The 14091-nt window shown below is 42.2% G+C and overlaps 1 protein-coding gene across 2 annotated transcripts in view; it reads right to left on the bottom strand.

The window, feature by feature from the left end:
- The window catches only part of LOC147697178 (methyltransferase-like protein 21E), a 269840-nt gene that overhangs the window by 38263 nt on the left and 217486 nt on the right, over positions 1 to 14091 (bottom strand). For both annotated transcript variants that reach the window (XM_086934236.1, XM_086934237.1), the window contains exon 4: positions 4729 to 4846. In XM_086934236.1, coding sequence (XP_086790362.1) covers positions 4729 to 4846 — 118 coding nt within the window. The remainder of the gene's footprint in view (positions 1 to 4728; positions 4847 to 14091) is intronic.

Raw genomic sequence — 14091 nt, 5'->3', positions numbered from 1 at the left:
CACTCTTGGGGGTACGCCTGATCATGCCACCACGCCCTTCAGAGGACACGCCCGATTTGTTCACCTCCAATGAACACAAATTAACGCGCCTATTTCTTTCACGCCACAGAACCCCTGCGGCACACACCTAGCTCCTTCATTTAACACACCCTTAAAGGGTTCGTCTAATTGACAGCCACACCTACAGGAGACACCCAGCCCTTCCCAGCACAACTCCAGTGAACGCCGTATGCCGTGTAGAAGGTACCTGAACAAACAACATTTTACTATTCACCTCACGGCGCGGTCATGGTAAAAGAGGCGCTTTGTATTCCTCGTGACAACACGACTTTTGCCTACATACACAGGCAGACAAACTGCCTTCCAACCATCACAGGGCTGCTGCCTGCATAGTGAGAGGTAAACCGTGTGCTCGGAGGAGGGCGGCTGCGAATAAATACATGAAGCCCTGGGAGACACTACTGACGAGAAAGAGAGAGAAACACGCCACACTTCAATGGACTGATACACTTTTTTTGATTGCTCAGCCCCACTGAATGGTGCTGGGGCGACTGGGTGTGGGCGCTATAATACTCCTCCAACGAGGGCCTCACTCCTGTCACTCTGCTGAAGAGTAACCACGGCTGGGTTATGCAGGGCTCAGAGAAGGGGGGAGCTCGCCGTTAACGGTCAATGTACATGAAAACCAATATCCCCACAAAGCTGGTAAATGGACCTAATCCCACACTCATTTAATAGGTGGTTCACTTTGCTCTGATGGTCGATGTGCGCCCAAAGACAACACAGTGCGAGTAGCGAGAAGCACACACCCATGAGACACACAGCTGCCCCGGCGGAGCATCAGCCCAGACTGCACCGGGAACCTGCGTCAGGAATGAGGCATTACATGGAGCGGCTGCTTGAATTGAGTGGCCAAGATTCGAGAAACTTGAGTGCATGGAAGTGTGTGAAATGGCTTTCAGGGAAAGGGGCAAGACAACGTGGCTGCCACTAACATCCTCTGTTGTCATTTGGCTGTGAATCCAACACCCGCCAACATGAACATACACAGCACATGTTGTTCCTCACTGAAGTCACTCCCTAACAGAAAACATGAACAGGGAATGGGCTTCCTAAATGCATGAAACATTCTGCTGCAAAGAAAAGTTTTTAGTTTCGCAGGTATTCTATCTATTGTAACTGCTGCAACCAGCGGAAGTTTTTCTTGAAAAGTTACGAGGGAGGCAGGGGCGCCGAATATCTGAAACCAGAGACGCCACGCCAAGTTAAGGAATGATTTTGGTGATGCCGAAAACATGGTATACGAGGAAAGTGGGAAAAGGTAAAAATTTTTTTTACCACAACAACTTTGTTTTCGATGCAGTGCTCTAACGTGCCGTCACCTCCCCTTGCTGGTCGCTGGTAGAAGGAGAAACAAGTTAAAGAGAGACTACAGCGCGAAACCGAAACCTTGCGTGGGGCGGGACTTCCGTAGGGCGGACCTTCCATCTTCGGAAGCCCGCGCACGCGCCTACGAAGAGAAGCAGTGCTGGTGACACGGGGCTCCCATGCCCAAGGGAGAGCCCCGCGGAGGCTGCAGAGGTGTAGAATGGCGGTAAGTGGGGTTTAGTGGGGGGAGGGGGGTGCACTTGTATGTATGTATGTATGTGTGTGTGCGTGCGTGTGTGTAGGTGTGCTCGTGTGTGTCTCTGTGTGCACATGCCTGCAGGGAGAGGTGTGCCTGTGTATGTTTGCGCTTCCCAGGAGACAGCCACGGCGAGCGCGTTCGTGCGCCTGTGGCCTGCGCCGCTCGCCTTTTGCGAGATGCGCGCGGCCGGGTGCTGTCTCCTGGGAAGCAGAGTCAGTGACAAAAGATCTCGGCGAGACAGCGCTTACGCGCTGTATCGCTACGAGACCTAAAAAGCAATTTGTGCACATGCATGCATTGTATGCTGATGGGATCTTGAATCCTGCCGGAAGTGGCGGTCTTTTCCCTATACGTCAGCATTCTGACCGTGTGCATTAAAATGTGGTGGTCTGACCGACCGCCTGTCTGTGGTGGTGCGCCCAACATCGAAATGAGGCCCATAGATTTCCTAGGTGTTGGAACAACAGAACTGAGTTTTCTGGCAGTAATTAGGCCAGGCAAAATCACACAATGCTTTCGCTGCATTAGCAATCAAGCTTCTTTTACCATCCTTTTTTTCTGGTAGGAGGGAGCATACAATGCTTCCTCAGCCAAAACATTGCTTTTTCTTCCCTCCCATACTGCCCTAACTCTTTCGCACCGATCATTCCTCAAAGAGGCTGCAGGATACATTTACCACCTGCTCAGAACAGGTGGTAAATGTATGTGTTAAATTCTACAGAATTGGGAATTCAGTGTGGTTTTATGACGGGTAAATCCGGTCCCACGTGGTAATTTCCAATTCCTTGAGCTTTAAGTCATAATCGAATGGTACTGCTGCAGCGTTACTGCACAGAAATGTGGTGCCAGTGTGCAGATTTAACACCCCATCTGTATAGTGCAACCCGTAAACAGCCCAAGGGTCTTAGTCTAATTTAGTCAAATTTATTAACATACCCCTCTTAACACACGAAATTCTGCAAACATGTCTGAAATATGGGAACGTCTCACAGGAATACAGGAGATTACAGCAGCATTGTCATTAAATAGGAAAAAGGTTATTTGTTCTGCAATTGCTGCGTTTGCTAAAGGGGCAGTGGGGGAACGTCCTTTACGACGCAACTTTTAGCACGCATTGCTATTACAACGCGGTTTTTAAATCGCATTCTATTACAACGCATGACTCTGGGGGGCGCTCAAGGATAGGGAATACTTTTAATTTACTTTCCAACACCTTCCCTAGTGTCAACGGGGACTGGTGTTGGAATAGTAAATTAAAATATTCACTATCCAACACCCCTTTCTGTTATGCGTTGTAAAAGAATGCGGTATAAAAACCGCGTTGTTACAGCATGCGTGCTAAAAGCATGCGTTGTAACAACATACATCCGGGGCAGTGTGATGACCTGCGAGCCATTCCATTCTATGTACTTCATTGTGAGTCTAGAGTTCCTCATTTTAGAGCCTCTATCTGGTTTGAGTTGCTGCTGGCTCTGCGTGGGCAGGACGTTTCTCCTTATAGATACTTGTTCCTGAATAAAGAACCTTCCTGCCAACCTCATCCAGTGTGGTGCGATCCAACTTTATCACAGGCAGTTAAACGTAGTTAAAGCTCATTGATGTACGAACAAAAATTAAGGTATGAGGGCACAATATTCTATGACTTTGAGAAGTCCAGATTTGTAGAACTGATAACATCTTGCACAGGACACAGAGCACCCTATTCATGGGAAATTATACTTCTAGATCACCACCACCTGCATATTTACACTTAAGCACAGGTCTAGTTTTCCAAGTTTGGGGAATTTCCATGCATCCCCAGTAATACATGAAGAAACCTGCACAAGTTGCAACTTTCCAGGTACACTACTGAGAATGTATAAAAATATATGGAAATGGTTCTATTGTTGCCACAACATGGGTTTACGGCCCGAAAGGACTCTGTGAATTTACATACAGGTGTTTAAATTACATACATGCACTTGAAGCCTGATTCAGAAAACTAGATGAGGCATTTAAGCGCGGGAACTTCATAGCGCCCAAACTATCCACCACCTGTGGCGTCCCGCAAGGTTCCTCACTGTCCCCCCTCCTGTTTAATTTATATCTTAAACCCCTATTACACTCTTTAAAAAACAGGAGGGTTACGATTTATAACTATGCTGACGACCTGCAGCTAATTTTCCCACTAGATGCTACTGACTCCGCCGTGGAATTTCAAGCTACCATGCTGCACATTCAGCGGTGGATGGAGTTGAACCACTTAAAACTTAACCCAGGGAAGACCGAGCTAGTACTCCCTGGTAAAAGCTCGATCAGCTGGGGCCCTCATTTCTGGCCGTCAACAATCGGATCTCCTCCCACTCCCTATCTCTCAGTGAAAAGCCTCGGGATCACCATCAACTCCGATCTCTCTTTGAAAAGCCAGGTGGGAGCGGTGATCTCGTCCAGCTTCCTTCAGCTACGCAAAATTAGGAAAATTGCCCATCTACTCACGCACCCTGCCCTCATTCAGGTGGTTCTCGCGTTGGTCCTTTCCCGATTAGATTTTTCAAATTCTATCTATTTGGGCCTTCCCCTGTTTTTGTCTAAGCGCTTGCAAATTGTGCAGAATCATCAAGAGCCACGGTAGGAGTTCGGCGAAACCACTGCTGGTTACTCTTCACTGGCTACCTATAGCCCAACGGGTTATATTCAAAGTAGGATGCCTGGCCTTTAAGGCTCTCTACGGGAAAAGCCCCATGTTTATCAACAGCCTTATAATCAAACATGAGCCGACCCGCAATCTCCGCTCTGCCTATCAGTCCCTTCTCACTCTGCCCTCCTTTAAACGGAAACGTCTTGGTGGGCGCCGATTCGCTCATCTTGCTCCAAAGGTTTGGAACTCTTTCCCCGTGTCGCTCAGGAGATGTACGAATCTCATGGGGTTCAGGAGCACACTGAAGACCTGGTTATTCAAGCAAGCTTCGGGTTAGGTTAACTGTTTTGTTATCTCTCCTCACTACCAGCGCCATGAAACCTCTGGGTGCCCAGGGCGCTTAACAAATTCAGAATAACATAACATAACATAACATAACATTTCTGAAGCACAATTGGCACAGACGGCAAATCAACTTACTTACCAAGCAGGGAAGCCACAATTGACGCAAGTCCCGTTCCAGCTCCAATTTCAATGATATGTTTGTCCATTAATTTGTGTTCCTTGGCAAGGCTTTCCAAGTAATGACAAACAACTAACGCCTGTCAAAGACAGAAATGTCATGCATTTAGCATTGAAGGTTGTGAATGTAACTGGCACTGTTAAGTTTTGGCATCCGCAGCTACTAATTAGTACTGTAAATCACACACTGGTCAATTGTTTTAAGGTGCTTGTCTTTTCATTCACGGTTTTAATCTATTAATATCAAACCAACTGCTAAAACTGCTGTGTGCAAAATGGAAATATTTGAGCTCCCATATTATTTCCATTCTTTATAAGTTGACAGTTTACAATTGTAGAATAATTAACATTCAAAATACCAAATATATATTTAAATGTCTCCTGTAAATCGCACTAGAATTAATGTGATCTAATATTCAAAATAGCAAGTTTTCTGCAAAACGGTAAATAAGTTATTCTTAGAGAAGCAAGTAGATCAACTATTATCAAATCTATTGCTCATAAGACGCACAGTAAGCTCCTCTTTGCTTACCAAATTTTATCAGCCTTGCTACATATGGAGGTCGTTAAAAGCTAGTGTGGGAGCAGAACCCCGATACCCAAATGCCCCTATATTTCAAATCCTCCAAATTTACCGTAGAAATTCCTTTCCACCACCCTTGATCTTGTGCTAAAGGACACCCTCCTCAATCAGAGTTATAATTAGTTTAGCAAAGTATTAAAACAAATAAGAGGGACCACTCAATAACTTAGTTCCAGACTAGGGGAAAAGTTACATGATTAATTACAAAATCTCAATTAAGCAATACAGAGAAATGCTAAATATATCCCATGAAGGCTCAAATACATAGTCAAGAAGTTGGAATTATTTTAAGTCCAACGAACAGCAAACATCTTAAGAGGAGCAAACTGTAGCCCTAACTACTAGGTATGTCATCGAAATAATCTGGCTCACCCCCAGAATCAAGGAGTTTTTATTCACATTTTATGAATAAGTAGTAAGCAAAGACTGCAAATTCATCATGGCATGACTAGTGAGAATACATATTGGACAAGTCAGAATGTAAAACATCACAAGTCATTTTCTAACACAAACTCATTTTTTAAGGAAAACGGCATGAGCTTCTGCTGTGTTGGTGTACGGAGATGCACAGCAACATATGTTTTCAAACAATAGCCCATACACTAGTGTATTCTACCAGGCCCACATCGGAACTGTGGCGGAAATGTCCTTTGGGTTGTAGCATTCAATAAATCTAAAACGTTTCATTCACGATACACACTCTAAGGAAAATAACCAATTATGTTACAGTATCCTGTGCTCTGCGAAGACTGTGGAGAGAGAGGACACACAGGGGGACATTGATTGGAAGGTAGAATGAGCAGGAGCAAGATGAACAGAACATCAGAATAATATCCATATTAATAAATTGATATCGTCGTGAAAATGTGGCACAGCTAAATTACATTACAAAACACACTTCTAAATGTCAAATTAAAATGTTATAAGTGCAATTTCTTTATTTTAGCATTTACAACTAGAATTTACCACAAAAACCATTAGTATTCAACATAATTTGTCTGCCAAAATTGTGCATTAGAAATACCTTCTGCACTTGTTTGGTCTCTGAAATAATTATTTAAGAGATTGGTATAGATATTGAATCCTTTATAGTGTTTCTTATTTCACAATATTTCGTGTGCAGTCTGAGCATGTGCCGTATTTGTTATTTACATGTGATAACTTTCTCTATCCATGTGTCTTGTGCTTTCTGAATAATTAAGTTGCAACTACTATATTTCAACATTTATTTAACCAATGTATGCATATTCATACATGGATACCAGTAGGCTTTTAGTCACTGTTTAGATTTTGGAGTAGGACGTCGGTAGCCTTCTTCCAGCAAGGTACAGCCACCATCCTTCAAGCTTCCAATTACTAGGCTGGGGCAAGGTTGAAGATAGGTTCACTAGTAATTGGATGGCAGTATCACTGTCACCACCCCTTGCTGTGTTCCAGCAAACTCCTGCCATATAACAGTCAAATGGTGCTATTCACTATTGATTTTTATACGGCTTGTTGAAATAGTAAATAGTGTTTAGTGCCTCTTTAATGTAGAAGAAAGTCTTCATTGTTAGGAATGAGGGAACGTTTTTATTAAAATGCTAAATAATCTAGCTAAAGTCACATGTGCAATGTTAAAGTGCAATTTATATTGAGCCAACACAATGTGAAAATGTGCAAAACGTAGTATGCAGTTATACCAATTAGCATAAGTTCTCAAATGTTTAAGTAAGCTTCAATTTACAAGCAACTAAACCAAATGAGCTGAAAAATGTACACAATGCTTAAAAGTTTACCTTATCCTGACATGCCTTTACTAAAAGTTCACATAACATTGCAGAATGTTCCTCATTAATCATAAAATGTTGAAATGTTTGCTAGGAACACTTTGTTGTTAAATAAAATGAATCCTTATTTCACACACTAAATATCAATCAATCAATGAAATAAGATTTGTAGAGCGCTGCAGATCACCCTGTAGGGTATTCAGGTGCAGGCGGAAGATGCTCCGGCTGAGATGAATTAGTTGAAGAGCCAGGTCTTTAGGTTGCTCCCGAACTCCTGCAGGGTGGTGGAAGTACAGAGGTGGAGGCCTTTCCAGGATTTGGCACCCAGGTGTGAAAAGGCATGGCCACTGCTCTTTCTTCTGTAGATATAGGGGGTGTGGGCCAGGAAGAGGGATGAGGAACGAAGTATGCAGGTAGGTTGGTGGAAGGTCACCCTGTCATTAAAGTAGGCTGGACTCTTGTTGAGAAGGGCTTAGTAGGCATTTGTGAGCAATTTGAACTGGCACAGTTTGTTGACGGGTAGCCAGTGTAGGGATTTGAGGTGGGGAGAGATGCAGGTATGGAGGTTGAGGGTGAGCCTGGCTGCTTCATTTTGGATGACCTGAAGCTTGTTTAATTGTTGAGTAGTGATTCACTCATATAGGGAGTTGCCATAGAACATGCAGCTGGTGATGAGGGTTTGGGTGGTGGTGTGTCTGATTTTGAAAGGGGGTCATTTGAGGATTTTTCTGAGTAAGTCCAGGTTGAGAAAGCAAAAGGATGAGATGACGTTTAACCACTTCCTTGTCGAGAGCTTGCTGCCGAGTATTATTCTGAGATTTCAAATGTGCTGTGTGGGTTTGGGTGCGGGCCAAGGTCCGCTAGCAACCAGGATTCGTAGCACAGGTAGTTGCTTGTACTGAAAATGAATATTTCTGTTTTATCTGTGTTGAGTTTGATGCATCTACTATGCACCCAGCCTGCGATGCTGGTCATGCACCTGTGGAAGTTATATTTGGTGTCAGTAGGATCGGAAGAGGGTGAGAGGATGAGCTGAGTGTAGTCAGTGTGAAAGAATATGTTCATGTCATGGGATCTGAACAGAGTGGCCAGGGATGCCATGTAAGTGTTAAAAAAAAGTTTGCCTTAGAGAGGATCCTTGTGGGATGCTGCAGATCATGGTTTTTGGGCCCGAAGTAAAAGGTGGGAGACTGACGCTTTGGGTTGATCTGGAGAGAAATGAAGAGACTATTGTAAAATAGTCCTGCACAGTTTATTCATATAGAAAAATTCATACAAAAGTCACGGTCGCCTCCAGGTAGACCAACCAACAATTTTCTGTCTTGTATCTCCTTATTTTGATAGGAAGCTTTTTTTAATTTTAACTTTTGTATGAATTTTTCTTCCTGAAATTAATGTCTGTCCCCAATTTTAATTATGTTTCAATGTATATGAATAAACTGTGCAGGACTATTTTACAATAGTGTTTTCAGTGTCATATATGTAATATTGCTTCTATTGTTTTGTTTATGGTTTTTAACAATACTTGTTGTATGTGGGTGAGAGAACTGTTGTTTTGAATATTAGGTGCCCAAAGGGAATCTTTTTTTGACTGAAGTCAGTTGTGGTACCCTATCCCTTTGGTACTGGGGTCCCTCTCTCTTTTATTAGAGAGAAATGAAGAGACCCATTCAAAGGCTTTCCCTTGGATTCTCATTTGGTAAAGACCGAGCAGGAGGATGTAGTAAAGTACTTTGTTGAATGCAGCGGAGATATTGAGAAGGATAAGGGCGATGGTTTCTCCCCTGTCTAGGAGGGTCTGATGTTATCTGTGGCCGCAATCAGGGCAGTTTCAGTGCTGTGATTTGAATGAAATCCAGTTCGGGAGGGGTCTAGATGGTTGTTCTTCTCCAGGTGGGTGGAGAGTTGGAGGTTTATTGCTTTTTCTAAAACTTTGACTGGAAAAGGCAGTAGGGAGATGGGATGGTAGTACTTTAAGTCTTTTGGGTCTGCAGTGACTTTGGTGGATCGGTTTGATTTCTGTGCCTTCCCATTCTTTGAGGAAAGAGACAAATGTGATGGAAACATTGATCATTGTGGTAAGTTCCCTGCTGAGTTAGTTCAGTATCTAGCGTTAAATTAGTGCCTTACCAAACCTTTGGGCACCATGTAGTGTAGTTCCTATTTCCCTTATAGGCTCTGCGCATTGGAATAATATACGCTATAGTTTTGCATAGGACTGAGGTCAGTATGCCTCTATAAGGTACATTAAACTTAATTACTTTATGTGCCAGTTAACTCAGAGGTCACTAGAAACTTCTCGAATAAACAAGAAGGGATTAGTTTCTGACAACCACATAAACATGACAACTTTGTTTCCCTTAGAATCGGAGCAGTTCTCAGAATCGTGGAAACAATAGGTAACAGTTTCACTCAGTCAATCGTGCATGCTTAGTTTTTTCAGAGTTACACAGAAATAGATAGACAGGCGTTTCAATAAAAGGATTTATTTAACAATCTTAATTCTCGTGCAAGAAATATGAACTGCTACAATTGCAAGATAGTATGCAAAATATAATACGTACAGCGTAAGCATTAAGTAAAAATAATACTGCAATAGCATGGTCTTTTAGCTATGATATATATTCATATAAACATACATAAATAACACAGGTTAAAAATGTGTATACTCGTCTGGTGCTTCTAAATAGTACTATTCCAGTGTACCTAACCTAAGTGTAGTACGAGGTAAGAAGTTGTTGGTGTTGCTAAGTTAGTATGCCAAGAGTCCCTCTAGGTTCTAGTCTGCTCCATACCTTGAGAATGAGAGAGGTGGGAATCTTTTTCCGGATCTCAATCTCTAACACCCCATGAAGGGAGTCAGGACACTGGAAGCTGGATTCTCTGCAAGGAGGATGACAGCGTCTGGTCAGTGCATCAGGCTGGGACTCAAATTCCTTCCGAACTTGCCGTGGTGAGCCGTATCGAGCTGTGTAGCTGAGCCGTAGTTTGCCATGGCAAGTGAAGGTATATTTATACCTGGAATGTATTTAGGAATGCTAGCATTGACGTGAAGTCGGGCAGAGGAGACGTCATGAATGAACCCCTAAGGAATTGTTGTTCAAACATAATAAATGAGTTCTTGGAGAAATCAATAATTCAAGCAGGGAAAGTCCCAATGGCTAAAGGGTCTTGTTTCTAAGAACTCGTTGTGACGTGGGATAAACGGATGTAGGTGACCATGCCTGTTTTTGGATGGCATGGTTGATGCCTAAATAAGGACTGGGATATTATGCCTAAATAAGGGCAGTGTGAGTTGACCCTATGTAAGGGCATGATTCGGGAAACCTATGTACGGGTATCTAAATCGAAACACAACCCCCACACCAGTTTCGAATGAACGACATTACTAGTTCCTAAAAATGCTAAAAATAGTTACACATGAGTTGCTAAAAACATATCTAAAACATATTTTAAAAATGAAGTAAAAACTGATGCTATGCATGAAATGCAATGGTGCTGTACATATTAAAGCAATGTTTCATTCTAAGCATATGCTTACAGAGAATGATGAATGAACATAAATATATACACATAATGAAATGGTTCGCAATGACTGAAGAAAAAATTCTAACCCATTTCATGTCAGGTTACATAAATGAAATTGTTTGACAAGATGACAATTTATCTTTGGAAGTTTTCAAAGAATTCTTTTCTCCATGAATAGTTCTACTGTAAGCAGATTACTTTGCCAAAAAGAAAAATACAAATTTGGAAGAAAACAATTCATCATAGAAAAAAGTTCCAAGTATTGTCTTTTGTTTTTAAAAGATGAAGGCCAAGTTTAGAGTCTTCCCGGTACACTGTGTGCTGAATCAAAAGTCAGTGTATGGGGATGGTGAAAACATGAAATCCTCTATTGCTGTAGACAAAAAATCGTCTACCGTTGTAGGTGATAGTTGGAATACCTCGTTTAGAAGATTAACCGCACATAGATGTGAAGCATCGCCGCCTTCAGCATTGGAAGCATCAGCATGTTCCTGTGTGCCCGTTGTTTTCTCTCATACCTCAGCAGTAGCACTTTGCTTCTGTGAGATCTCAATGAATGCTGTCATCAGGATTGGTAGCCTCTGGGGACAACACAGAGCATGGGCCATTATCGGGTCTAGCAGAGTATCGATATCAGTTGGCATGACTGATGGGAGTGTTAGACAGATGTCTAGCACGCATTCTTCACAGCAAAGTAGGCAGCGTAGAACAGGTAAGATGCAATCTTGCCAGATTGGTCTGAATGAGTGAAACCATGTGATATTTAATTCTCCTAGACGAGGTAAACCCAAAAGTTGTACTATGCGCTCACTACACTTCCTTTCCAGGAGAGCTTTCTCCACGGTGCTGGGAGTAACGCCGTTGGATTGGCTTGCCATAGCATAGCAGTACGAATAAAAACAGGATTCCTGCAATGAGTGTTAGAATTAGCGGCAGACCACCAAACACCAAGTGCACGAAGTTTGGAATGATTCCGAGGACTGCTTGAAAAGGAGTCAACAGTCCTGAACATACATTCTTAAATACATGCACAATATTGCTCGTATCAGACATGCTTAAGATACGTCCCAACATTTCTGTGTAATGTGTAGGACAGTTTGTACTTAATAGAGCCTGTATCTCAGCCGAAGTCCTTACAATTTGTAGATCATAGGTTCTTTAGCCGAGGTCAAAGGCACAGTTTGTTGTCAAAGAATGGCTTTAATTCTGCTTAACGTATCAATTCGTATAGAAGAGATGTTCACTGAAGTCCATAAAGCCGACTCCCTGCTTGTTTCTATTTTGGGGAACAAAATGTGCATACAGCAAGTGACCCTGGAAGTAACCGTCACTAGATATGGGATGCCTGGCAACATGCTAGAGCAGGTGTGATCATTCAACATAATGTAACTCCCATTTGAAAATTTTCCAAAAATTGCATTATTCACTGCGGCTGGTGACCTTGCAGGTGACAGGACACATTTACAGTGGAACCGTTACAAGACCTGTGTAAATGAATACCCTGACATAATAGAGAACCGCTTAGTGCATTTTCACAGTGTGTACCGCTAAGAAACACTTCACGCTCCCCACTCCAACATCTGTGTGTGTAAGGTAAATCCCAGGATGTCTTGATGTATTCTTTACCCAACCTTTCATATTTGCCTGCTGGTAAATGTTTTAGGCAATACTGAAAGTGGAAATTTGTAACAGGCAGAGTTAGTTTGCCATGTATGATCCATTCAGTAGCTGGTTTTTCTGCTACCGTAGAAGGCAATTTCTATAGTTTTTGAATGCTCAGCACTGCATACTTTGCTCCCCTTTGTGCCAGTTCGATCTGTTTATCAGTGAGATTGAATTCTGAAAACAGAGACGTTGTGTTGATAAAACGTCAGGGCACACAATCTGCACGTAAGTTTTGTAGCATCCAGCCTAATAGCAAAATAGAACGTAGTTGAGACTGGCCTTGTCGCAGCATGACTAAGTCTTGTTCCATAATGTCTATGGCAGAGGATACAATGTTGCCCAATGAATATATCCTGGATGAAAGAGTCATTAACCCATTGTCGACTACAGCGAGAGATCTCTCTAAATTAATATGATCAATTTCTTGTATTCTTTCTGCAGCGTCTGCTTGGGTAACCTTCCATATTTCATTATAAATAGGGCTCCCGGTTTTATGGTATTTATTTTTTTAACACTTCCGTGTTATTTATCCATATTTATTTTTTTGTCCTTTTTATCTGTATATATCTGCATTTATTTTAGGCACAAGCAAGATAAGACTCTGGAGCTAGTATTTTTCCATGTTTATATAAATAGACAGTGGACACTGTTGTTATAGGTTTAGCCATATTTATATATACGCAAAATTAAGTGAATACAATACATTTGTGAGCTGCTGTTGGGTTACAATATTGAAAACACTATTTCACTAGCCATGATTAATAGATGTAAACACATTTAGAATTTAGACAAGTGCACCTGTGCACTGTCAGTGACTTGGCCAAAGAGGGCATGATAGAGCTGACAGCTTTTATGACAATTTAGATATTTTGGGTGCCTCCTTGCTCTTATTGCCAGTTCAATGCTCCTCTCTGCAGCATGCTCTGTGGTTCAAGTTGCTGTCCACAGCTGAGCGAGCAAACAACCTTCTTTGAGGCAGCGGGCTCATATTTCTGACCACCAAGGATCTTTAAAGTGTCATGCCAACACTTTTGTCTCATCTCCGACTTTCACCACAATCTCCCTTGTGGATAGGGCAGTCTTGAGAATAAATTATCTTCCTGGTGTGAGAATAAAGTTACACTCCTCAGAAATTAAAGGCCCTGCATTAGTCATGCTGGACTCTATTTCACTCACACTTCTGAAGCCTGAAATAATGAACAACACCCACATGAGCAAGCAGCTATTGAATCACTTTTTTTCAACCAATTTCTTCGCTAATGCAAAATACATTTTTCAGAAGGGAGAGACAGTCGCTGCATTGAAGAGTCTGGGCCTTAGACATGTATAATTTGCCTTATTTTACCTTTTACTGCCTATTAGCATTGAACCTTTTACTGAATTTAGAAGACAAAGTTCTGTTTGTTGAAGAAGTTTTCGGTGAATTGGTGCACTGTATCACGCAGTTTAACTGCGGCCACGGTGGACAAAACAAGATTTAACTTTGAAAAGCATTTACAGATATGCCCTGGCTGTCTCTGGCAAGATGCACCTCACGGGAATGTTTTCATCTTGCTAATGTTTTTTTGCTGTGTTTCTTCATGCCAATCAAAGTCATGGTGGAAAGTTTTGTTTTATGGCCTGCAAGGATCCGAATGTTAGTTAATCTGACCAAATTTCCCTACCGTGTTTATGCAGCCGGTCTTTTAACCCTTTTCAAGTCACATTCAAAAGATTTATTTTTATTTTTCAAAGTGACTCAGGGCCACTCAGTCCTCCATATGAGTGCCGAGAGGTAATC

This window comes from Lissotriton vulgaris, chromosome 8 (genome assembly GCF_964263255.1).
Source record: "Lissotriton vulgaris chromosome 8, aLisVul1.2, whole genome shotgun sequence".
NCBI lineage: Eukaryota > Metazoa > Chordata > Amphibia > Caudata > Salamandridae > Lissotriton > Lissotriton vulgaris.
The sequence above is the reverse complement of the archived record's forward strand: the minus strand, read 5'-3'. Positions and strand labels throughout refer to the sequence as shown.